The 27,868-nt window shown below is 39.1% G+C and overlaps 1 protein-coding gene across 1 annotated transcript; it reads right to left on the reverse strand.

Moving 5' to 3' along the window:
* Positions 1-931: 931 nt before the first annotated feature.
* MED17 (mediator complex subunit 17) lies at positions 932-27,657 on the reverse strand. The gene is made up of 12 exons (XM_020869600.2): positions 27,244-27,657; positions 24,913-25,079; positions 23,981-24,200; positions 21,927-22,063; positions 21,752-21,836; positions 20,967-21,119; positions 19,293-19,423; positions 18,188-18,372; positions 7,467-7,604; positions 4,741-4,858; positions 2,935-3,094; positions 932-1,496 (listed from the first exon to the last, which is right to left on the reverse strand). Exons 1-12 carry the CDS (start codon positions 27,491-27,493, stop codon positions 1,285-1,287), a joined length of 1,956 nt encoding a protein of 651 aa, XP_020725259.1. The 5' UTR covers positions 27,494-27,657; the 3' UTR covers positions 932-1,284.
* Positions 27,658-27,868: the final 211 nt, after the last annotated feature.

The raw sequence follows: 27,868 nt of genomic DNA on the forward strand, positions 1-27,868 counted from the left end.
GGATATCATAACTTAGGAAGCACTGGAAATTTTTAAAATACTTGCAGATTAATCTTTTAATTTCCATGGATAGAAAGATGCAGAAGCTTAATCAGAGGAGGAAAAAAGCACACAAAAACACAAAAGTATTATGGTATTTCATGGCTTACAAGTTCCACTTACCTTTTAAAAGAGAAATACAAAGGATTTTTAAAGTTATTTCAGTAATAAATTATTAAGATACCCATCTTTTAAAAATTGAAAGCCTTCCTCATAAGGAAACTACAGATTACTTAGATTATTTATAGTGGCACCAAAAGGCCCATAAGCCCAAATTTCTTATTAAGGGAAGTTCTTCAGACACGTTTTTAGGGCTGGGACACTATTTCTAAATTCACATTATCTGTTCTTTGCAAAATGTATTCCATTAATCCATTAGTATTTTCCCTGGGAAAATGCAGAGACCTAGTGAAATAAGATGGAACAAATATTTAATCAGAAGAAGCAATCCAGTGTTGCTGGCTGAGGCTGGGGACTGCCAAGGTCAGGGTAAAGCAAGGCAAGTGATGTCATTCAAGGGGGAAAAAAGACCAAGGAGATACCGAGGAAGCCCTAAAGATACAATACTATCTGCCTTATAAGCCTTCAGGTGGAGCTCTAAGGAATTTCTCAGCGGACTGAGACCCAGGCATGCGTAACAAAGACAATCAGAGGGAAAAGTACTTTATCCACTAACACAAGAGCTGGCTTTAATAGGTGTGGTGGGGAGGGCAGGACAGGCTCCACTGGTTGGAAAGTACTTTGTTGCTCTTAGGAGAAAAGATCTGCTTCTCTCATTGTGAGGGAATTCCTGTATGAAAGCTGGGTCTTAAGAGTGTTTAAATATTCTTAAGCAATAACAAACAATGTAATGATATGACATAATTCATTTAGGTTAAGAGTTCAGAGTGTCTGGAATTTTTAACTATACTTTATTTGATGTCAACATCAAAGGGATATTTTAAAAAACAAATGTCAATCCATGTTAGTAATATTTCAAGTCAACTGCATAAAAAAAGTACATCTCTCCATGTTTGTATACCCTATAACTGTACATAAAATTTTGCATTTTAAAGCACTTGTCACTTATAAAGTGAAAGGTTTCAAAATGCTAAGTAAACATTTGCTAATTATTACTTTTTAAAAACAATATTCCTTTAGAAGATTACTCTTCTTTGTGCTTACTGTTGATCTGCAAACATTCCTCAAAGTTTCTGGAAACTTCTCTGGGGGAAAAAAAATCTGGAAACTGGTCCAGAAAAAAAATCACAGTAGACAAGGACTAAGTGCAGACATAAGTAGCTCCATTTTATAAACAAAGTTTCGGCCTTCCATTTTATTCCACTGAACTTCTTTGAATGGCCCACGAAGATGATTCCATTTGCTATCTTGTAAAACATCACTTTTTGGAAGGTCTTTACACTGGTTACGGGGAAACTGAACCATAATCTTGCTGCCACTTTCAGGGCCATTACGAACTGTGGAGCAAAACCAAAATATCAATATATTCATTTTCCAAGCTAGAAACAACAAAGATCAGACAACTTCACTTTCCATGAGCATAAAAAGCCTTGTTTGTCTACCAACTTGAAAGTGCTTATTTAAAAGTACTTTTCAGGTTCAATATGCTAAAATAAAATTTACTAATTTATAGATATTGTGTGTTTTTGTGTGTGTGCTCAGTAGTGTCTGACTCTGCAATCCCGTGGACTGTAGCCAGCCAGGCTCCTCTATCCATGTATAGTTTTCCAGACAAGAATACTGGAGTGGGTTGCCATTTCCTACTCCAGGGGATCTTCCCAACCCAAGGATCAAACTCAAGACTCCTGCATCGCCTGCACTGGCAGGCAGAGTCCTTACCACTGGGCCACCTGGAAAGCCCCTTACAGATACTGGGCTGGTATAAATATTTATGAATTAACGTTTGTAATATAAAAATGTGGCAAAGATCAGTGTTGGTTTAGGAAAATCAAATGTTCTATATATTTTTAGAACATCATCATTTTTTTTTTCTAAAATACTTGATAACCTAGTCATTTAACAACTTGGTTAATATACACCCACAATGTGATGAAAGTCAAATGTTCAAAATCAGAACTGGAAGGGATGGATGAAAAGATTATTCTGAATATGAACTTCAGGTTTTAATGAGGCTTTATAACTTAGGCAAGAAGAAAGGGTATTTAGAAATTCTTATCAATAAAGGTCTCAAAATGATCAAGACTACAGATTCACAAGCTGTGATCCTATGGGGAAGAATCTCTAACTACCTACTCTTTCAAATATTTAGAGCAAGTATTAAAGAAGATCACACTGAAACGATATATAATTGTCAACAAGACAAAATGTATACACGCCTATCAAAGTGCCCCATTCATGGTAGGTGCTTCTCAAAACACCTCTCTGTTCTATCCCTTGACCATCTTTAGGATCAGATACTATTCTTCTTGCATGTTTGCAGCAGTATATTTATAAACTTAAAAAAAAGATTTTTGGCCCCATCATGCAGCATGTGGAGTCTTAGTTTCCTGACCAGGGACTGAACCTGGGTCCACAGCAGTGAAAGTGAGTCCTAACCACTGATCGATCACCAGGGAACTCCCCAGCAGTATATATTTTAAAAAGCATTTATCCATTGAAAGTTCTGAACTGCAGGAGTAATAATGCTGATGGCATTTTTCAGATAATCGCCTAGGAAAATGTGTTGCCAAGCAAAACATCTTTTATAACTACTATAAAAAGATGTAATAACCTGTTGCTCTGAATATTAGCTATGATGAGATAAACACTCAACATAATTAATAAAGGAACTCACCTACTACAGAGGTAGTTACTCTTAAGTATGGTAACTACTAAAGCTAAATGAAAAGGCCAAATCCCCAAAGGTCTCCTCACATTCAGAGCAGCAGAACATACCTGAGATAGCATAGTCACCATTGGGGGAGGCCACGGTTATGGCAGAGGCATTGCCAATGCTCTCTACAGGCCCCAGTCCCACGTGATTACTGAAGCTCAGGACCTGCCAGCCCATAACCTTGGCTAGCTGCTGAACTGCATGCACCTGATGCTGTGACATCTGTGAATGAAAAAGGAAACTTCACTGACAATCAGAACAGGTATTTACTCAGCAGTGACTTGACATCATGACTGTAAAGTGAAATTTCATTGGGGATTTTACTGCCTAGCAAAGGAACCCTATCTTATGTTTGAGGAATTCTCCTCTGTGTGGGGCAAGGGAACAAGATCCCACCTTCCACTGCAGAAGCTAAAATAGCCTGATACTTGCTTTCCTGTACACTGGCAGCAGGAACAGAGCCCACAAGCTGAACTTGGCCAGCTGGAGCCTCTCACCTGGATCACCGAGTTTGAAGGAACAGTAAAACAGCAGCAGGGTGTGTGGCTGAGTATCTCCCACTGGCCCCATCAAGTCCACTCTCCAGTCCACTTTGTTCTGGGAAGCTGTCACACTAACAGCTTTTTTATTGATCCTTAGTAAAGAGACAACCCTGAAACCACCCTGAAAGACCCTGACTGATACACAGCAAGGAGGGTCGTGGTGCTGGGATGGCAGCAGCAGGGGCCCTGCCCTGCCTGTGGTTCTTAACATCCAGCTTCCTTTGATCCTGAGCCATTTGCAAGCCTTATTCTCTAGAATTCTTAGCAATTCTGGAAGCTCTTTAACAGGCTTTCATTACACTTCTGCATGTGTGCTCAAGCTAACCAAAGCTATTTTAGGTACAATCAACCAAGAGGTGCCATACCTCACAAATGCCCTTTAAATAAAGGCACCATAGAGGCAAATCAGTGTAATAGATTACTGCTTCTAAGATGGAGAGGGTCAGTATTTTTGTAAAAATTTATGTGAAATATAAATATGTTTCATGTGAAAGATATATTAGCATTTCAAAAATCAACCCTTTATCCCAATAACTCAGTATTTCAATGGATCATCACAACTCCATGAAGAAGGTAGGAAAAATACTGTTCTTACTTTATAGATGGAAAAAAAAAAGGTCAAAAAATTTGTCCAATGTCACAAAGCAAGTCTGTGGTATAAGCTGGGTACTAGAACTCAACATTTTCCATATTGTCCCTTACTATGAGGAACGCTGCCTTAGGGCTTATGCATAAAGTGTTCCATTCATCATTTTGGAGCATGGATACTATAGTTTTGTATTTGATCATCCTTTCTCTGGTTTTCTTTACTTTCTGATTAATACTTCACTTTCATGTGGTCCTATGGGTGCTGTAAATCTCGGCTAACAGGAGAAATAAAAAAAGTTTGGTAGTCTCAGAACTGGTCATGCATCTTAAATACAAACCAAGAGTAGAAACAAATCTAGAACAGTATCAACATTTTCAATTAGCCAAAAGGTGGTAAATGTGCACTAGAAATCATTGTATTTTAGTCGCTCAGTTGTTTCTGACTCTCTGTGACACCTTGGACTGTTGCCCTCTAGGCTCCTGTCCATGGGGACCCTCCAGGCAAGAAGACTGGAGTTACCATGCCCTGCTCCAGCGGATCTTCGTGATCCAGGATCGAACCCACATCTGTTTGTGTCTCCTGCACTGGCAGACGGGTTCTTTACCACTGAGCTACCTGGGGAGCTCTGCACTAGAAATTAGTTGGCAAGAAGAAACGGCTTTTAAAAAAGTAATGTTACTTCGTATCGGCTTTGTTCTTTCAATGGTAGAGTGGAAGGGGCTCAGGAACCCTGTTACCTGGGACAGAAGGAAGTCCTGCAGCTCCTGGCCCTCATGAGACAGTGTGATCACCCTCCCATCTCTGTGCACGACCCGGATCTGCTCAACTCCAATATTCAACTGCAGCTGAATGGACCTTTATAGACAACACACACTAAAATTCAGAAATGTCCAAAATTACCTTATACAAATGTCAAGAACCTTTAGAGCAAAGAAAAAGAATACAACAATTTTGATAATCTACACCAAGACCCATGGGGGGAGAGTTTCCTCAGGTTCAGTGAAAACTATCAGACTCACTGAACTACTGACATCATAGGCCACGGAGTGCCAGTCTACTCAGAAGGATGCGGGGCAGGAAGCACAGCTTGTCACCCTGCCAACAGCACCTGCTCCTCTTCTCCTGAGGGCCCTGAGGCTGTTAACACAGCAGCCACACACCTGTGTTAAATAAGAAGAGATGTGCGCTGAGAGCATGTGGGCCTGCCCTGACCCAAAAACCTGGGTCCTCACAGGAGCCACGCACTCTTGTAACAGCTTCACAGGCCAGATTCCAGGGTCCCCGCAGGAGACTTGGCCCACTGATAACACTCACCCCACCCTGGGACATCCAAAGCCATCCCCAGCAAGGGCTTGTAATTTCTCCCAGTCCAGAACCATGTTACCAACTGGGGATCATTTTTGCCATAAGCAGTGTTGCCTAGTAACACACATGGCATCTTTCCTTATCAAGTTACTAGGTAACTAGAGAGAGTTAGTCAAAGGTCAAATTCTCATATAGAAAGGAAAAACAATTAACTTTTCACTCTCTTCCGAAATAATCAGCTAAGAAGTCAAAATACGTATGCTCTACTAACTCAGCTTAGGTCAAACAAACTCATAAAATAGCCAATGAATATATATATACAGGTCACAAATCTCTTCCAAGTCAGTTCACAAATTTTTAGCATATGACATGTACAAGAAACACAAAACTCCTCAAATAATCCAGGTGAACAAATGCAGAAAAAAACAGCATTATAGCTTTCCACATCTTATAGTAACTCTTTTTTCCTAACTTTGCTTTTACAGCAAATATTTAAGAATAAAAAATTTTGGTAACTATATAAAACTGTAATTTTGATGAATTAAAGTTTATATATTTCTTTTGAAGGAAAAACAAACAAAATTCATAAGGCTTACAGAAAAAAAGACTTATAAATCTAACCACATTTCTGAGTTCTCCTTTTTCAAACAAAGGTATAAGGAAAAAGAAATTTGTATCACTATTGGTGGGCGCATACATATGGCAATTACTCTGAAAAGCAAATTAGGGGACTTCCCTGGTGGTCTAGTGGTTAAGAATCCGTCCTCCAATGTAGGGAACTAGGGTTCAATCCTTGGTCAGGGAACTGAAATCCCACACGCTGTGGGGCAACTGAGCCCACACACCACGACTGGAGAGAACCTTGCACACCACCAGCACCACCACAGAAGGGTCCTGCGTGCCGCACAAAGGCCCCAAGGGCCACAGCTAAGACCCAGTGCAGCCAGAGAAAATTGTTAAAAAGGAGGAAGAAAGAAAAGCAAATCGGTAACATTAATCAAAAGTTTAAATGTCCTTATCTTTTGACAAAGCAATTACACTTGGAGGACTTTATCCTACAGACATGGTTGCACAAGTACAAATCACTGTTCTGGCATCCAACTAAAATAAAATGTTCAACGACAGGAAGTTGGGGGGTTCTAAGAAAGAGAATTACTTTCAGTTTTAAAAAGTGTAAGATGAAAAAAATAAAAAATGTAAGACGACCCTACCAGCTACAAAGGTGGGTAAGGACATTCTATACTTCCTTCTACTTTCTCTCCTGTCCTGACACTGACCTCTCTTCACAGAAGTTTAAAAGGTGTATGCTGGATTCAATGCCCATAATCCCCCAGTTTTCTCATCTTAGTTGTAGATGCAAACAATTCCAAATTGATCAATTTTTTCTTTTCCTCTCCTTAGTGCTGTACATTTGTACCTTTTGACCACCTTTACCAACATCCCACTACTGCAAACCACCAATCTACCATCTGTGTAATAACCTGTGATTTATGAACGTAAATCAAGCAGACAGCTTCTCCAGGGATGCTGGGGACAGGAGTCACTGAGGGCACAATCATGGACTCGAATAGACACCGAGGTTGCTTCAGACTGAACATTATGGAAAGTATGGGCTCTAATATAAACGACCCTCTTCACTTCAAACACCCCAGACTGGCCATGGCCTCCAGGCAAGAACTGAAGTGGATCAGAGTCTGAGGAAGCATGGCAGCTTTCCAGTCAGTGCTGGGGTTCACTCCTGACCATAGTTCAAATATGCAGCATTTACGTAGAGACTATGTAAATAGTCTCTGTGACTAGAGACTATTAAATAGAGACTATTTTGGACATTCTTACCTGTCATTTTCTTTTTTTTCCTGTATATTTTGGCCTCACTACGTGGCATGCGGGATCTTAGTTCTCCAACCAAGGATAGAATCCATGACCCATGCAGAGGAAGCATGGAATCTTAACCACTGGACTGACAGGGAAATCCTTATCTCTTACTTTTAAAAACACTCTACAGCTCAAATAATTTACTGGAATGTTATGCTTCCCTATCAAATAAAACCCCAAATCTTGATGTAATCACTCTACAAACATCAATACATAAAAAGCAACTTAACGTATTAAACAACTTCTTTTCAATACCTACTTGCAAAAAAAAAAAAATACTTACTTGCATATCTGTTCATAGCCTTGTGATGTAATTAAGACTTTCACACTAGATTCATAAACATCATTAATATTTGACCAATGAGCCTGTATCTGAGGATCTTCAATGCGACTTGCTAAGCTGTCAATGGTTGCAGCAGTCCTTTTAAAGCAGAGAAGTTAAAATTTTTATAGTCACCATATAAAATAATAAGGTAATAAACTGCTTATCAGTTTTATGGCTATTTGAAAACAGACGGTGACTTTCTGAAAATACTACTATTTGAAAAGCAAAGATTTTAAAGAAAAGTCAGATGTAGCTCTGATGTACTGGTTCTCAACTTCACATCACAATACATTTTCAGGGCACAATGATTTCCTTTTAACTTCATTTGTTTTCTGCCACTCAGAAAATCTTACCAGAATACAAGTGAAAGGCATACTTCTAGAATACTAATCTCATCTCTAAAAAGAATAAAAATTATTCATAAATATCAGTATTTGATCCCTGGTAACAAATAATTTGGGACATACCTACATTTGAGAACTATTACTGTCATGGAATTAGCATTTTTCAAGAAAAGCTAGAGAGATTTACTGTACAAGTAAAACCTATACACCAAGAAAGAAAAGTATAAGTGAGAAATAAGATTTATCAAGTGATGATTATGTACCAAATACTGTAATAAGTGCTTTCATGAATTATTTTAACCTTACAAACAACAAAAGTAGACACTACTATTATTACCTCAATTTTTCAGAAGGAACAAAAGCAGTTTAGCAATGTTTAGTGAAAGTTTGAAGCTGTTTGGGGCACAAAACCTGGAAGTGTAACTCCAGAGCCAATAATCTTTCCTTTCCATTTTATACACACTAATGAATAGCCACTGCCTAGAAACAAAGCATAAATTACGTAAATCAACAAAACTACCGAGATCCTCAGTGTCTAAAATCTGATGTTAGCACTTTGACAGAAGGAAAAGGCATGAGGAAATGGAAGAAATGAGAATAGCTACTGAAGACAAAGGATTTTTATATCAATTTTTATATGCTCTTGTATCCTGCTTCTGCTCTAGTACTGATTTCCTTCAGTCCATTTTTAACTTTCCCTTCTTCTTCTGTGATTTGTTTCCCTGGCAATGCTTCAAGAATTTTTAAGGCAGATAAATATGTGAGAGTTTTCACCTCAGTATTAACATATATCAACAAACTGGAAATAAAAAGAAATATAGCAATTGAGAATTGGTAAAAGAAATTATGGAATATTCACACAATGGGCTATCACATAGCTATTATATCTTTGAAGGCAGGGTTTAAAATTTTATGATACCCTATTTATTAAAAAAAACAAAAAACGCCCTGACACATATACTGTTGACCCATGAACAATGGGTCTGAACTGCACCTGTATACTTACAAGAGCTTTTTCACAAAATAATTACTACAACACTGCACAATTTGTGGTTGCTTGAATCCAGGAATGGCAAATCTGGGAAATGGAGGAGCTGCCTGTTTGATGGCCGAGCACAAGTTATACTTGGATTTTTAATACAGAGGGTCGGTATCCCTAATTCCTATATTGTTCAACGGTCAAATGTATGTAAAAATATATGAATGTTAACTGTATGGAATCACAGATGGGTCAATACACTTAGAACATTATTTCTATACCTAAGGGGAGAAAAGGGAACATTTTTTAAAGTTTTGCTGCTTCCAAGATTACAACTACTATTCTGAAACTTTTGTTAGCCGCTCACTCGTGTCTGACTCTCTGCGACCCCATGGTCACATGGACTGTAGCCTCCTCTGTCCATGGAATTCTCCAGGCAAGAATACTGGAGTAGGTGGCCATTCCCTCCTCCAGGGGATTTTCCTGACCAGGAATCTAACCCAGGTCTCCTGCATTGCAAGCAGGCAGATTCTTCACTGCCTGAGCCACCAGGGAAGCCCAATTCTGAAACAAAATGATTCTAAAGATAACTTGTCCCATGCCCCTCATTTATTTCAGGAAATATTTAACTTTATGGTTAATCAGAAATTTGCAACATTAACAACATACTCAAATTAATTAATATCTTTTATACTTGAAATGTACAAATGGGAAGTAACAAGTCATCTAACATAGTATTCCTACTGTTTATAAGGAACCTGGGTATCCACTATTCAATTTGACCAGAGTCCTTTAACCCCAATTGAGAGAGGATTAGATATTAAGTAACTTACCCAAAATTACTCAGCAAGTGGCTGAGCCCTGACAGAAGTGTATCTTTCATCCTGAATTCCTTACTCCTTTCAATGTATCATGCTGTTGTCTCAACATGTCTTCCTAATTCATTTTACTTAAAGTTTCTATCCTGAGACCAAAGACTAATATAAAACCATGACAAATAAAGCTAGACTGTATTAACAGGAAAAATAAATTAAAATTCAAAGTAAAATGTCATCCACAAAAAGTGTGCCCTCACCTGCTGAGTACCATCAAGGCATAATCACTGAATGAAGTAAAAACAGACCTCTTTGCCAACTGCCAATAATGAAAAAGAGCACCCTGTGGCATTTGGAAAAGACTTCGTTTAGGTCCAATCATGCCAAGTTCTTTAGTAAATGATGTATGGAAAAAAGAAAATGAGAGGGGCAGTTCCAAGATGGTCGAGGAATAGGATGGGGAGACCACTTTCTCCCCCATAAATTCATCAAAAGATCATTTGAATGCTGACCAACTTCCACAAAGCAATTTCTGAATGTTGGTGGACGACCCAGAAAGGCAGCCCTTCACTTCAAAGGGAGGCAGGACAAAATATAAAAGACAAAGAGACAAAAGAGTTAGGGACAGAGACCTGTCCTGGGGAAGGAGTCGTGAAGGAGTAAAAGTTTCCAAACAGCAGAAAACCCTCTCACCAGCGGGTCTGTGGGGAGTTTTGGATGTCAGAGGGCAACATAACTGGGAGAAAAAAAAAAAAACCCACAGAATACACACCTAACCGCAACTCCCAGCGGAGAAGCAGCCCAGATGCTCGCCTCCACCACCAGCAAGCAGGGGCTGGACAGGGAGGTGCGGGCTCTAACCTAAAGTGCAGCCTGGCCTGCTCACAGAACAAAGGACTGAGCGATCACCAAAGGAGAGCTGGCTGGCTGCAGACCGGCCCCTCCCCCCGCCAGAGGCAGAGAGGCAGGCAGGCGACAGTCAGAGCCAGAAGGCAAGGGGCAATCTTGGCCCCAGGCCTTGCATCCTAGACCAAATTGTGAGCCAGCTCCCAGTTACTAACCATGTCCTCCTGGGGTCCTGGATGGCTGACATTGCCAGGAGGGTCGCAGCCTGAGATTAGCTCACCAGAGGACACACACAGCACACCCAGGAAACCGAGCGTCCAGGACCAGGGAGGTGATTAAGACACACGGCCTACCTGGGGAGAGTGTGCTCACCAAGCATCTGGTCGCCGAAGCTGCTCGGACCTGGGAAGGGCACAAAATGCAGGCACAATCGAGTCTGTGTCCTTGCAGAATACCCGAGAACCTGAGCAGCTTAGACCTGGGAAGTGCATGCAACCCAGGGCCTGTTTTAGACTGTTCCCCTGCAGAGCACCCTGGAGCCTGAGCAGTGCAGACAGGGAAAGCACACGCCGTGAGCGGGGGCACACCCAGCGTGGGCCACACACTGCGCGCGCTCCCCACACACGCCAGTGATATCTGTGTGCAGCGTTCCTCCCTCCCTGCAGCACAACTGAACCAGCGAGCCTAAACAAGGGACCACCTTCACCCCCTTGTGTCCAGGCAGAAATCAGACACTGAAGAGACCTGCAAACAGAGGAAGCCAAATGAAACAAAGAAGAGGGAACCGCTCTGGAAGTGACAGGTGCAACAGATTAAAACCCTGTAGTTAGCTGACTAAGAACTGGAGGGGGCCTATAGACCTTGAGAAGACGTACAAGCTGTAACAAGAAACTATCTGAAGCTGAACTGACCCCACACTGGCCCCAACAGCTCCAGAGAAATTCCTAGATATATTTTTACTATTATCTCTTCTAAAATTTTTTAAGTTCTTTATTGCTCTTTTAATTTTCATTTTTATAAACTACTATTACCTTGCAAAAAAACAGACCCTATTTTTAAAGCAAATTTCATACATATATCTTTTATAATTTTTTGATTGATTTTGTTTTGTATTTTTAATATTGTATTTTTGAGACTCTAACCTCTACTCTAGATTTTTAATCTTTGCTGTCTGGTATTTGTTATCCATTTTGGACCTTTAAGAATCTAATCTCCAGTATCCATTTTCGCTTAGGGGGTGTGGCTCCTGCCTTGACTGCTCCCTCCCCTTCTGACTCTCCCTCTTCTCCGTCTGGTCACCTCTATCTCCTCCCTCCCTCCTCTCTTCTCCATGTAACTCCATGAACCTCTCTGAGTGTTCCAGGCTGTGGAGAGCACATAGGGAACTGATTACTGGCTAGACTGCTCTCTCCCCTTTTGATTCCCACTCTTCTCCGCCTGGTCACCTCTATCTCCCTCCTCCATCTTCTCTTCTCCATGTAACTCTGTGAACCTCTCTGGGTGTCCCCTCACTGTGGAGAATTTTTTCACCATTAACCCTGATGTTTTATCATCTGTGCTGTATGGATGCAGAAGTCTTGAGGCTACTGTAAGAATAAGACTAAAAGCCAGAGGCAGGAGGCTTACATCCAAAACTTGACAACTCCTGATCCCAGGGAACATTAACAGACAAGAGCTCATCCAAAAGCCTCCATACCGACACTGAAACCAAGCTCCACCCAAGAGCCAACTAATTCCAGAGCAAGACATACCATGCTAATTCTCTAGCAAAGCAGGAACACAGTCCTGAGCATTAAAAGACAGGCTGCCCAAAGCCATGCCAAACCCACAGATGCCCCAAAACTCACTACTGGACACTTCATTGCTCTCCAGAGAGAAGAGATGCAGCTCCACCCACCAGAGCACAGACACAAGCTTCCCTAACCAGGAAACCTTGACAAGCCACTAGTGCAACCCCACCCACAGGGAGGAACCTCCACAATAAAGAGGAACCACAAACTTCCACCTACAGAAAGGGTACCCCAAACACAGCAATCTAAACAAAATGAAAAGGCAGAGAAATATTCAGCAGGTAAAGGAACATGATAAATGCCCACCAAACCAAACCAAAGAGGAGGAGATAGGGAGTCTACCTGAAAAAGAATTCAGAATAATGATAGTAAAGAAAATCTTGTAAACAAAATGGAGTTACAGTTCAATAGACTAGAGACAATGATTGAGAAGATGCAGGAAATGTTTAACAAGGACCTAGAAGAAATAAAAAAGAGTCAATCAATAATGAATAACACAATAACTGAGATCAAAAGCACTCTGGAGGTAACCAACAGTAGAATAACTGAGGCAGAAGATAGAATAAGATGGAAGATAGAATGGTGGAAATAAATGAAACAGAGAGGAAAAAAGATAAAAGAATGAAAAGAAATGAGGACAACCTCAGAGACCTCTGGGACAATGTTAAACACTCCAACATTCGAATCATAGGAGTCCCAGAAGACGACAAAAAGAAAGGACATGAGAAAATACTTGAGGAGATAGTAGTTGAAAACTTCCCTAAAATGGGGCAGGAAATAACCACCCAAGTCCAAGAAACCCAGAGTCCCAAACAGGATAAACCCAAGGCGAAACACCGCAAGACACGTATTAATCATATTAATGAAGATCAAACACAAAGAACAAATATTAAAAGCAATAAGATAAAAACAACAAATAATACACAAGGGGATCCCCATAAGGATAACAGCTCATCTTTCAACAGAAATTCTTCAGGCCAGAAGGGAATAGCAGGACATACTTAAAGTGATGAAAGAGAAAAACCCACAACCCATATTACTATACCCAGCCAGGATTTCATTCAAATACGAAGGAGAAATCAAAAGCTTTACAGACAAGCAAAAGCTGAGAGAATTCAGCACCACCAAACCAGCTCTTCAACAAATGCTAAAAGATCTTCTCTAGACAGGAAACACAGAAAAGGTGTATAAACTCAAACCCAAAACAACAAAGTAAATAACAGCAGGATCATACTTATGAATAATTACCTTAAATGTAAATGGGTTGAATGCCCCAACCAAAAGACAAAGACTGGCTGAATGGATACAAACACAAGACCCCCATATATGCTATCTACAAGAGACCCACCTCAAAACAAGGGACACATAAAGTGAAGGACTGGAAAAAGATATTTCATGCAAATGGAGACCAAAAGAAAGCAGAAGTCGCAATACTCATATCAGATAAAATAGATTTTGAAATAAAGGACATGAAAAAAGACAAAGGAGGACACTACATAGTGATCAAAGGATCAATCCAAGAAGATTTAACAATTATAAACATATATGTACCCAACATAGGAACACCAGAATAGGTAAGGTAAATGCTAACAAGTATGAAAGGGGAAATTAACAGTAACACAATAATGGGAGACTTTAATACCCCACTCACACTTATGGATATATCAAACAAACAGAAAATTAGGAAGGAAATACAAACTTTTAAGTGATACAATGGACACAGTTAGACATAATTGATATCTATATGACATTTCACCCCAAAACAATGAATTTCACCTTTTCCTCAAGGGCACACAGAACATTCTCCAGGTTAGATCACATCCTGGGCCATAAATCTAGCCTTGGTAAATTCAAAAAAATTTGAAATCATTCCAAGCCATCTTTTCTGATCACAATGCAGTAAGGTTAGATATCAACTACAGGAAAAAAACTATTAAAAATACAAACATAGGGAGGCTAAACAACATGCTTCTGAATAAATAACAAATCACAGAAGAAATCAAAATATTCACAGAAACAAATGAACACACGACAAACCAAAACCTATGGGATTCACAAAAAGCATGGGGAGGTTCATAGCAATACAAGCTTACCTCAAGAAACAAGAGAAAAATCAAATAAATAACCTAACTTTACAACTAAAGCAACTAGAAAAAGAAGAAAGGAAGAATGCCAGGGTTAGTAAAAGGAAAGAAATCATAAAAATTAGGGCAGAAATAAAAGAAAAAGAAATAAAGGAGCCTATAGCAAAACTCAACAAAACTAAAAGCTGGTTCTTTCAAAAGATAAAATAGACAAACTATTAGACAGACTCATCAAGCAAAAAAGGGAGAAGAAGCAAATCAACAAAATTAGAAATGAAAATGGAGAAATCACAACAGACAACACAGAAATACAAAGGATCATAACAGACTAGTATCAGCAACTATATCACAATAAAATGGACAACTTGGAAGAAATTGACTAATTCTTAGAAAAGCATAACCTTCCAAAACTGAACCAGGAAGAAATAGAAAACCTTAACAGATCTATCACAAGCACAGAAATAGAAACTGTAATTAAAAATCTTCCAACAAACAAAAGCCCAGGACCAGATGGCTTCACAGCTGATTTCTACCAAAAATTCAGAGAAGAGCTAACACCCATCTTACTCAAACTCTTCCAAAAAATTGGAGAGAAAGGTAAACTGCCAAACTCATTCTATGAGGCCACCATCACCCTAATACCAAAACCAGACAAAGATGCCACAAAAACAGAAAACTACAGGCCAATATCACTAATGAACATAGGTGCAAAAATCCTTAACAAAATTCTAGCAAACCAGAATCCAACAACATATTAAAAAGATCATACATCATGATCAAGTGGGCTTTATCCCAGGGCTGCAAAGATTCTTCAATATTCAAATTAATCAACATGATACACCACATTAACAAACTGAAATATAAAAACCATATGGTTATCTCAATAGGTGCAGAGAAAGCCTTTGACAAAATTCAACATCCATTTATGATAAAAACCCTCCAGAAAGCAGGCATAAAAGGAACATACCTCAACATAATAAAAGTCATATATAATAAACCCACAGCAAACATCCTCAGTGGTGAAAAACTGAAAGCATTTTCCCTAAAGTCAGGAACAAGAAAAGGGTGCCCACTCTCACCACTACTATTCGACATAGTTTTGGAAGTTTTAGCCACAGCAATCAGGGAAAAAAAAAAGAAATAAAAGGAATCCAGATTGGAAAATAAGAAGTAGAACTCTCACTGTTTGCAGATGACATGATCCTCTACATAGAAAACCCTAAAGACACCACCAGAAAATTACTAGAGCTAATCAGTGAATATAGTCAAGTAGCAGGATATAAAATTAATACACAGAAATCCCTTGCATTCCCATACACTAACAATGAGAAAACAGAGAAATTAAGGAAACAATTCCATTCACCATTGCAACAAAAAGAATAAAACACTTAGGACTAAATCTACCTAAAGAAACAAAAGACCTATATACAGAAAACTATAAAACACTGATGAAAGAAATCAAAGATGACACAAATAGATGGAGAAGTATACCAAGTTCATGGATCTGAAGAATCAATGTAGTGAAAATGAGTATACTACCCAAAGGAATCTATAGATTCAATGCAAACCCTATCAAGCTACCAATGGTATTTTTCACAGAACTGAAACAAATAATTTCATAATTTGTATGGAAATACAAAACACCTCAAATAATCAAAGCAATCTTGAGAAGGAAGAATGGAACTGGAGGAATCAACCTGCCTGACTTCAGACTATACTACAAAGCCACAGTCATCAAGACAGTATGGTACTGGCACAAAGACAGAAATATAGATCAATGGAACAGAATAGAAAGTCCAGAGATAAATCCTCGCACCTATGGAAATCTTATCTTTGACAAAGGAGGCAAGAATATACAATGGAGAAAAGGCAATCTCTTTAACAAGTGGTGCTCGGAAAACTGGTCAACCACTTGTAAAAGAATGAAACTAGAACACTTTCTAACACCATACACAAAAATAAACTCAAAATGGATTAAAGATCTAAATGTAAGACCAGAAACTATAAAACTCCTAGAGAAAAACATAGGCAAAACACTCTCTGACATAAATCACAGCAGGATCCTCTATGACCCACCTCCCAGAATATTGGAAATAAAAGGAAAAATAAACAAATGGGACCTAATTAGGCTTAAAAGCTTTGCACAATGAAGGAAACTCTAAGCAAGGTGAAAAAATAGCCTTCAGAATAGGAGAAAATAATAGCAAATGAAGTAACTGACAAAGAATTAATCTCAAAAATATACAAGCAGCTCATGCAGCTCAACACTAGAAAAATAAATGACCCAATCAAAAATTGGGCCAAAGAACTAAACAGGCATTTCTCCAAAGACAACCTACAGATGGCTAACAAACACATGAAAAGATGCTCAACATCACTCATTATTAGAGAAATGCAAATCAAAACCACAATGAGGTATTATCTCATGCTGGTCAGAATGGCTGCTATCAAAAAGTCTACAAACAATAAATACTGGAAAGGGCGTGGAGAAAACGGAACCCTCTTAAACTATTGGTGGGAATGCAAACTAGTACAGCCACTATGGAGAACAGTGTCAAGATTCCTTAAAAAACTGGAAATAGAACTGCCATAAGACCCAGAAATCCCACTCCTGGGTATACACACCAAGGAAATCAGAATTGAAAGGGACACATGTACCCCAATGTTCATCGCAGCACTGTTTACAATAGCCAGGACATGGAAGCAACCTAGATGTTCATCAGCAGATGAATGGTTAAGAAAGTTGTGGTACACATACACAATACTGGATGTTGGAATATTAGTCAGCTATTAAAACGAATGTATTTGAATCAGTTCTAATACTATGGATGAAACTGGAGCCTACTATACAGGGTGAAGTAAGTCAGAAAGAAAAAAACCAAAACAGTACATTAATGCAATTATATGTAATTTAGAAAGATGGTAATGATGACCCTATATGCAAGACAGCAAAACAGACACAGATGTATAGAACAGTCTTTTGGACTCTGTGGCAGAAGGCGAGGGTGGGATGATTTGAGAGAATAGCATTGAAACATGTATTATTACCATATGTGAGATAGATCACCAGTCCACTTGCAATGCATGAAACAGGGCACTCAAAGCTAGTCCACTGGGACAACCCCGAGGGTTAGGGTGGGGAGGGAAGGGGGAGGGCGGTTCAGGATGGGGGACACATGTACACCCATGGCTGATTCATGTCAATGTATGGCAAAAACCACTAAAATGTTGTAAAATAATTAGCCTCCAATTAAAATAAATAAATTTTTAAAAAAAGAACAAAAATAAGCTTTGAAGTTAGGCCTGAATCCTGACTTTGCTAATCTTTTAGTTGTGTAACCTTGAGCAAGTTGCACAACTTCTCTGAATCCCAGTCTTACCATCAGTAAGCAATGTGCTAACACGGCCTGACCCAGAGCTAAGGATTAAATAAGTCAACATATAGGAAAGTGCCTTCCAAAATCCTAAAATGCAGGACAACCAAAAAATATATGGAAAGTTTCAAAAAAGGTTTCAATCAGTTCAGGAAAAGTAGCTCATGGATGGGTTATCGGAGAACGTTTGGTGTTCCAAGTCACATTCCTAGTCAGCTGTCTTTCAAAACTTTAATGCCAAGTGTTGGAAATAAAAAAGTTACATGGGCAATAGATCTAAGACTTCCCCAAACTTGACAGGGCCATCTACAACCATAAACTCTTATACCGCAGTGACCTCCCTCCCCCTGGGAAAAAAGATTAAAGTATGCCAAAAATAATGTACATAAAGTAACATAAAGAAAAAAGGACTGCAGTTTCAAAGAAAGATAGTAACTTTGTTCTTACCTACTCCTCAGAAATATATGCTTTGCTTGTTTAATTATTTTTTCCAGAAGCCCTTCACTTGACTGTATGGAATTAATTTCATTTTTATCAAAAGCTTGAGGACCAGAAAGTCTCATTCTCTTGTGGCCGAAAGGTGCACTTGCTGGATGTGGCATCATGATGGAACTCAAGGTCTGTTTATGAAACTGTAACAAGAACAGCCCTTTTCAACAGCCAGTACCCACATATTAACTACACAATGTTCAATCAAATCATGGCTCACAGTTTGGAAATATGAAAGCAATGGATTGGAAACACATATAAAGGTAGTCTAGGCACACAGATAACATGTTAACATGTGCTGCTGCTAAGTCGCTTCAGTCGTGTCCGACTTTGTCCGACCCCACAGACGGCAGCCTATCAGGCTCTGCTGTCCCTGGGATTCTCCAGGCAAGAACACTGGAGTGGGCTTAACATCTACTAGGCTATGCTAAATGTAAGTTAGTAAAGAAAAGGTCTCTCTCCAGCTGTCGTTCATTTTTATGTTAAAACTTTAATAAAAAACAAAAATAAATATTCTTCAGTAAGCCCCATTGACAGAACACATGCAATCAGTAGATAGTTATTCTACCATATCCTGGATTAGAGGTTCTAAAACCTGGGTACAGAACCACCTTAGGAATATAAAAAAATACTGATCCTTGAACCATCACAACTAACTAGACCAGATCTGGGGGTGAGGCATGGGCGGCTGGAATATATATTCCTATTAAGATTCTCAGGACAGTTCTAAATGACCTGTAAGTAGAATATATATCCTGAAATAATTCAAGTAATCCTGTTCACAGACACTGGCAAGACATTTTCCAATTACCCAATCAGAATCAACCTTTAGCACGCGTTTCTTACACCTTTCTATAAAACCTGTGGTAGAATAGAAGCTATGCTTGGTCACAGAGACTATACTTCGATTTTCTCTGTATTCCCTGAGCCCATAACAAGATCTTTCACAGCACAACTAGTGAATGTCATTGCTTTATGAAAAATGAGGACTCAGCAGTGGGGAGGGTGTGTACTTTCATGTAGGTACGCTTACCACAATGCAAAGAAAACATTTATTACTTACCTCTCTAATCAGTAGATGCAAATTATGCTCTAGAACATAAAGATGGTCCTCTGGACTTTGCTTCTCTGTAGTAGATTTGGGGGATTTCTTATCATTTGAAGAATGGCACAAAGAAATAGATAACTGCAAGCCTATTTATAAAAATAAGTAGGACAGACATAAATAACCTACAATATGGAAAAGCATAAACTATTTTCATAAAGCATTACCACAGCCCATTCTCAAAAGATACATTCTGAACTCAAAGAGGAGGTTTTTGTGATTAACATTTTTACACCAAAATGACTACCCATGAATACGATAAACTACCATGTATTCAATTTCTATTGACTTACAATGAGGCTGCTGACCTTCAGCTATGGCTAAAGACAGGTGAACAGAAACTGTAATTTGCTACTTCTAGATTTTAAATTAAAACAGAGTTAATATCTGGTATTACTGATTAGAAGACGTTCCCTGTTCCCATGAGAATCAGGATGAAAATTTTTCACTCCAGAAATCCATTCTCTTAGCAAGACTGAAAAAGATCCTCAGAATTTATGTAAAATAACAAGTGGAGCTAATTAAAAATTGATCTCTTGGTAAATCTAACTGCTTCTGAAAAATATTTTAAATCCAATTTCCACAAATTTAGGATATTATGGATATTTAATTAAGCATTTTCTAAATAGAAACACTAATTGAAAAAGATACATGCACCTCAATGTTCATAGAAGCATTATACACAATTGCCAAGGTATGGAAGCAACAAATGAATAGATAAAAAACATGTGGTATATAAACACAATGGAGTACTACTCAGTCATAAAAAATGGCATTTTGCCACATGCAACAACATGGATGGACTTAAGAGAGTACTATGCTAAATGAAATTAGAGAAAGACAAATACTGCATGGTATCACTTACAAATGGATTCTAAAAAATAAAACAAACTATTGAATATAACAAAAAAGAAACAGACAGAGAACAAATTACTGGTTACTAGTGGGGAGAGGGAAGCAGGGAGGGGCAACATAGGGGCAGAGGATTAAGAATACACAAAAGACCTTGAAGGACACATCGGAAGGTAAAACTACTTGTGATTATGAAAGAGTTTTTTGCTTCTTGTGTTTTTTTTGGTTTTCTATTATGCACATCTTAACTTTAAAGAACTAAATGTTATTTTTAAAACTTAAAAAAAAAAGAAAAAACTATGTATAAATTACAAGGATCTATATTTTATAATAACTATAGATGGAATACAACTTTTAAAGAGTGTAAATCACTATGCTGTACACCTGAAACTTATATATCAACAATACCTCAATAAAAAAATTAAAAATTTTTAAAAATTAAGCATTTTCTAATTGACATCTCATAATAAGAGGACCTTAGGAAATCTTCTACAAATGGTGTTGGCATAGACACCTCAAAGCAACTGTTACCTAATAACAGGTTTGCCAGGGCAAACTTCAACAGATACTGTTTAAAGCCCAGGAGCGACACCACTGAGGACGCAGTCGGCAGTGCAGGCTGGCTGCACGCTTCGCGGGCTGTTATGGCTGTTATTAGGGACTGCATGCTACTTCTCTGCTGTTAGCATTCCTTCAACACATCCAAACAGCTACCCTCTTTGTCCTGGCCCCCAAATCACAAAGTTTTAATTATCACTCAATAGGGTAAGATGCACTTACTTGGAAAGGGCTGAGAGATAATCTGATTTTTCACCACAATGTGAGGGATCTGTGATTTAATTTGAACAGCTTCCCGGGAGAGCTGTGCAAAAATTTCTTTACATAAGAGAACATTTTGTGCTGCTTCTAATTTTGTCTGCCAATGTGGGGAACCTGAAAGACAGGGAACATGCATATATATTAATTACCTAATTGTTATTACTTTTTTAAGATTTTTGTTGCCCTAGGTCTTTGTTGCAGCTCTTGGGCCTAGCTACCCTATGGCATATGGGATCCTAGTTCCCTGACCATGGATCAAATCTGTGTCCCCCCTACTCCCTACCACTGAACCACCAGGGAAGTCCCTTAATTACCTAACTATCTTAGGCATTAATTAGCTTAAATGATGGTCTAAATACATACAACAAAAGTTCAGAAAACTATGTATTACAGCATACCTTTTCCAAAATATAGAATATTTTACTTCTTCGACACAGAGAAAACTGGTAAATAAGTTCAACCTTTCAAAAAAGACTGCACAGGAATCCCTTTGTGATCCTGTCATGAGGATTCTGCACTCTCACTGCTGAGGGCCTGTGTTCGATTCCTAGTCAGAGAACTAAAATTCCACAAGGTGCATGGTGTGGAAAAAAAAAAAAAAGACTGTACAGCTATTCACTAATAATTGATTAACAAATTATAAAGTCATATTTCCAATTGCTCTTATTTAAAGTACCTATTTTTCCTAACTATATTTACTTTTAGTCAAGGCAGACAAGACCAGAAGTTAGAGAACAGAACTATACCTGGTTTGGATTTAGGCAAAGGTCGTTTGAAGAGGTTAACTGTGCCAAGGTCACCTATGTCTGGAGCCTGTTTTTGAATTGAAACCTATGTGAAAATTATAACACAAAAATATGTTAGTGAATTAGCTTCTGGGCTATTAATAAGAAATTACTTGAAAAATACTTAGACAAATACCCTGATATATGCAGACCCTTCTAAATCACTAGGAATCTGGACATCAAGGGGACAGTAATCTTCAGGTATCTTCTTGTCTAGATCAATATCTGTATTCTTTATTACTTCAAATGTACCATGATGGGGAAACAAAGACCCTAATGGGATATTAAAAACAGGAAAATCAAAACAGTTAACATGCTTATTCAGTTAACATGCTTATCTCAGTGAAGCATACATTAAGTTCCCACCAAAAATGTGTATTTCAGGGGGTGGGTAGGGAGAGGCTTGGTAAGCAAAAAGAAGAAAGGAAGCAGGAGAAAACAGCTATTTACCTTAAAAAAAAATAACATGTCTTAGTCTAATAGTATCATTATAAGAACTCTACAGGCTATCCAAACTGTTTTATTTCAACGGAGTTTTGATAAAATGAATATAATTCTAGACTATACATATATATGTATATTCACACTAATGTAAGTAATATAATCTACTTACAGATTTAAACCTTGGAGACTAAACACTTTTGGAGCTCAGACTCTGTAATAAGGTTGCGATTGAAGGATTCTGAATTCAACAAGAGGACAAAAAGATAGCATATACACCACTTTTTGTCAACCAACTCCTAGACTTCATGTGATGTCTTTGTATGTAGTACATAAGTTTGAGATAGCTGCCTTGGGCTGCTGAATTACTTGAGGAGGGCATAGATAAATGTAACTGCTATGTGATAATAACAAAAGATGCTCAAGATTTTCTTGCAGTTAAAAACATGTAATCAAATCCTCTTGTATCACAAGTAACCGTTTTAGGTAAAGTTCTTATGCATAATTATTTGTTGAGAAGAGCTTACAATGTCCAGAGCCAGAAAAGTACTGCTTCTATAAACTATCCATTAAAATGTAAAAATGTCTTTGTCATCTTAATTCATCTTTTGATGGAACTTTACCACTAGAACTCAAAATTTCCCAATTCACATCAATAGTAAGGCATGCAGGTCCTTGAGTTAAACCACTGCAAATTACATTCCTTTAATTTGAAGATACTCATGGCTTGCTCTGGCAAATGAATCCTTTTCAAAATATCACTCCACTACTGTTATCTCAGTAATTACAGCCAGGGCTCCTTGCTTTTTTTTTTATCCCTTGACACCGAAGGGCTTTACCCCACTGAGCTGTGAATCTTACAAACTTTTACTGTATAGATCCTCTGAATACACTTCGGCAGCTTAAAGACATTGCCACAATTGCTTTGAGAAACCTGTTATTACATGTTATAGCTCAACAACAAAGAATTTATACCAGAAGATGTGAAGTCAAGACATCCAACTTTGTTATATACTCCAACAAAATATATTCCTTAAGTTAAGGTTGCAGCCCTTAATGAATGGAAAAAGGTGAAGTGTTTTCACCATTGTATCTCTTTACCCAAGAGTTTAACAACAGCTTACCAGACTTAAGGAAGAAAAACAGAATAAGAAAGAATAGAAAGGTTTCTTTTTTTCTTTTATGCTCAGTGTTTAAGGGACTGATCAAACTTCCCAACTGAGGAGTCCAGTCCTGCCTGCTTATTTCTGACTAAAACATCTATTATGGTTCAGGGTGTGTTAGCATATAAACTCTTTTCTCTGAACTTTCTGTTAAATGAACCTAAAATTTTTTCAAATTAACTATATATCTTTATATACGGCTGGCTTCCCAGGTGGCGCCAGTGGTAAAGAACCTGCCTGCCAATGCAGGAGACGCAGGAAACGCGGATTCAATCCCTGGGTCAGGAAGAACCCCTGGAGTAAGAAATGGCAACCCATTCCAATATTCTTGCCTGGAAAATTTCATGGACAGAGGAGCCTGGCGGGCTATATAGTCCTTGGGGTTGCAAAGGGTCAGGCACAACTGAACCTACACACATATATAAAGCTATGATGAGAATAATTTGAGTTTTTTCAGGCTTATGTGTACAGAAATTAAAACTTCAAAATGTAACATGTAATTGAGAATATTATTATAAAAGAATCGACGTTTATAGTTTTTAACAAACTATTGTTAAAAAGCAGAGTTTTTAACAGTTATCTATACCTGCACTTCTGTAGCTCAGATCTCCAAGAATTTTATCTCCAACTTTTCTAAGCTTCCAGTGTTGCCTCAATCTCAAAAGCTCAGAGTTGAAGTCTCTTTGTAGCTTATTTTCTTGGTTTTCAGTGACTGATTTTGTCAGTCTCTCTGCCCCCTTCAGTAGGATCTGTGCTGCTCCAGCAAGTGACTTCTTTTTAGATATTAACTGCAACGTCTGAGGATTCTATCAGACACAATCCAGAAGTGTAGGGCTGTATTATTTTTAAATGGTTTTTTAAAATAATACATTTCCTCAATAAAAAAATACCTACTCAAGGGAAAATTAAAAAAGAAAAGGAGAGGGAAGAAAAGCACATAATAAATGTTTAAAAGAATAATAACCTTAACCCATTTCTTTGGTCACTTGATAAGAGACTTATGCTAAACCAAAACACTACACCATCAGAACTTAACACTGCATAAACCTGGCCCAGCCTAGGTTAGGCTCCCCTCTCTGCACTGCCATTCCTCTCTTCATGTATGCCACTCTCCACGTCACCCACAAGAACACCCTTTTAAGGCACTCATTTATACTTCAGAGAAAAGTCTATAATTGGAAAACTGATGAGAAATCAAAACCTATGTATTATATATACATACATAAATATCCATAGTCACTATCAATTCATGTACTATCAATTCCAAAGAGCCAAGTTTAGTGAAAGTTTTCTGGCTGCATAAGAATCAAAATAATAAAGGTTCATAAAAATGTCACAATTTTTGATCACATTACAGAACCTAATTTTGAGTTTTTGGAGAGCTTTAAGACAGTCTTTAAAACTTCATGTGGACTTAATTTTGCATCTAAGGAAAAGGAAACAATAGACACACAGCCTAAAAGATGGTACTGAGACTTAATAAAATGGCACCAGTATTCAACCAAAGCCCACAAATACCTGTTTTGGAGGAAGTGCATCCTGAGAGACAGGATCAAGAGTCATAAATTTTTTATCCCTAACAATACTAAGAACATCATAGAGAACACACATCTCTGTCAGGGCACTTCTCAAATTGTTCCTCACTGAATCCCAAGGCCAAAGGGAGGGTTGAAATTTCACCAATCCTAAAAAGTGAAAGAAAAAAGTAAATACCCAGATATTAGTTATAGAAAATTCACTTAGAGATTCAAAAGTACTAAAAAAAAGAAAAAAGTACTATAAGAATAATGAATTCTATTTCAAATTGTTCCCTCTTTTATCCCATTCACTCCACCCTTTCTAGAATCTTTGTTAACATTTAAGTCGGCATTCCTACAATGGCAAAACAAATACGGTATCTAATTTCCTAAGTTAAATCTAACATTACAGCATGATAGTAGTCATTCAAATCTTTAAAATCTAAGCAAGCCTTCTTAATAACCTTTTTTTCCTTCCAGCTTTTAAAACCTGAAGAATTGTTGAGAATTTTCAATACACAGAAAAGTACAAAACTAAAAATGACCTATAATGGCAGCATTCTGATAGTAAACACTATTATCTTCCAACCTCTTAATCACTTTTAGGAATTAAATTTCATGTATAGATCCTCACCATAGAGAGTTCAAACAACAGAAATACAGAGTAAAAAGCGAAAGCTTTCCTTTATTCCCCACCCCCAAATCTCTCTCCTCCTGAGAGGCAATCACTAGTAACTGTTGGGGTATCCCCACCCAAATTTATTTTATGTATTTATATACATATACTCCCAATTTTCCATTACTTGCTTCCCCCGCCCCTCAATATGTCCTAAAGACACCTTCACATCAGAATATAGATCTACTTCATTCTTTTAACACTGTAAGATATTCTGGAGCATGCACTGTGTCCTCAGTTGCTCAGTCGTGTCTGAAGCATAGACATACAGTCAATTCAAGAATTCTCTGGCAGTCCAGTGGTTAGGACTCTGCTGTTCCACTGCAGGGGGCCCGGCTTTGATCCCTAGTAGGGGAACTAAGATCCCTGCAAGCTGTGCGATGTGACCAAAAATAATATTAACTGAACAATGTATAGTAAGTTTAACCATTTGTGTGTAATGGGCACATAGACTGGTTCCAACAATGCCAGTTTTGGCCTATTTTTTCAAAAAACTGTCTTCAGTTCGAAGGAACTCTGAATATCAGGGATATTAACCATTTGTGTGTCATATGTGTTGTATATACATTCCCCAGCTTGTCATTTATCTTTTTACTTTGTCTGTGGCATCTTTTTCCATTACTATTTTTAAATTTTCTGCAATTAATACACCTATCTTTTCTTTCATAACGTCTGTTTCCTATCTTGCTTAAGAAGGTCTCTCCTGGGATTTCCCTGGTAGGCCAGTAGCTAAGACTCTGCATTTTCAATGCAGGGGGCTTGGGTTTGACCCCTAGTTAGGGAACTAAATCCCACATACAACTAAGATCCAACCCAGCCAAAAGTAATAAATATTGGGGGGGGGGGGGGGAGAAAAAGAAGGTCTTTCCTAGTGCCAAAGTTACATGATTATAACTTCTTGCCAATATTTTACCTCATTCTCATCTTCATTTCAATCCTTGTGGAAATATTTCTGTGTGAGGTTTGAGGTAGTATTTACCAAATGGATCCCTATTTGTCCTAACACAGCTGGCCTGAAATGCTATCTTTAAATTCCGATTTACACAGGGTTTGTTCACATAACTAAATCAAGAACTGCTGGATTTTTTTTTATTTACGACACTAAGAATACAAAACCACTCATACTTTTTCTATAGCTCTCTCCTAACTAGTTTTATTTTCCCTATAATCCATTCACTATACATATAGCATCCAGCGTAATCTTCTGTAAACAAAATCACCTGTCTACTTGAAATCTTTCAAAAGCTTTCAGCTGTCCTTCTAATAAAAGCCAAACGCTTACCCTGGTTGACTGATTCTACGTGATTTGGCCTCTGCCTACCTTCTAGACCTTATCACATACTCCTGACAACATAATCTCTCAGTAGGAGTTAGTAACCTTGCACATGGAAACACGGTGATTAGTTCAAAGTCACATAGCTAATACACGGCAGAATCGAGACGAGAACTCGACTGCTCCTAACCAGGGTGCCACATAGAGATGTTCTACTGAAAATACACACACTCCCCCAGCGACAGGGTCTCACAGGCTGTCTCTCAAGGAAATCTGCGCAGACACGAGTACTGAGAGGCTAGCAGCGCCCCAAAGTGTCCGGACGCCGCAGCCCCGCGCGGCCACGTTCAAGGCGCCTCACCGGGCGCGCCCCGCGGCCTCACCTTCCTCATCGTCCTGGTCAGCGCTGGACCCCGCGCCCGCCCAGTCCTGCGCGTCGCCCTCGGCGCCCGCCGCCTCCTCCTCTTCGGAGCCGGAGCCCTGGCTGAAGTCGATCCGCTGGGCCAGGCGCGCCAGGTTCTGCGACATCGACAGAGGCTGCAGGTACGTCTCGGTGCCGTCCAGGCCCACCTCCTGGACCTGCTTCTCGCAGGCCGACTCGATGCTGATCCGCACGGCGCGCACCCCAGACATGCTGGCGGGGGCGGCGCGGCGCCCGCACCGGGCGACAACCGAGGGAGGGAATGGGAGCGCCTCGGGGCACCCGCAACCGCGACGCAGCGGAGGCGCCGGAGGAGACAGAGTGCGGCTCCAGGCCCGGAAACAAAGGCCACACTGGACGCTTTCCCACAATGCACCGCACGCCCCGGCCCTCACCCGGGCCAGGCTCGCAGTCTCGCGGGAGGAAAGCGGCCGGCGCGGGGCCCACACTTCCGGCCGCGCGCCTGGGTTGAATCCCGCTGCGGCGCGCGAAGAGGTTCTAGGTCTATGAAAGCCTTGGCCGGTCGCGGGAGGGCGGGATCCCTGCGGTCTTCGTTTTAACTGTTGCTTGTTGGAAAGTGATGGAGG

This window comes from Odocoileus virginianus, chromosome 28 (assembly GCF_023699985.2).
Source record: "Odocoileus virginianus isolate 20LAN1187 ecotype Illinois chromosome 28, Ovbor_1.2, whole genome shotgun sequence".
NCBI classification, from domain to species: Eukaryota; Metazoa; Chordata; class Mammalia; order Artiodactyla; family Cervidae; genus Odocoileus; species Odocoileus virginianus.

Bases quoted from the DNA above. Each gene is read 5' to 3' on its own strand.
- MED17 (XM_020869600.2), bottom strand. From the start codon at position 27,493: ATGTCTGGGGTGCGCGCCGTGCGGATCAGCATCGAGTCGGCCTGCGAG. The intron at 21,120-21,751 runs GTATAGTTCTGT...CCTGTCTTTCAG, and splicing joins TTTGCCTAAATCCAAACCAG to GTTCCCCACATTGGCAGACA. The intron at 18,373-19,292 runs GTAAGTAATAAA...TTCTTGTTACAG, and splicing joins TGCATCTACTGATTAGAGAG to TTTCATAAACAGACCTTGAG.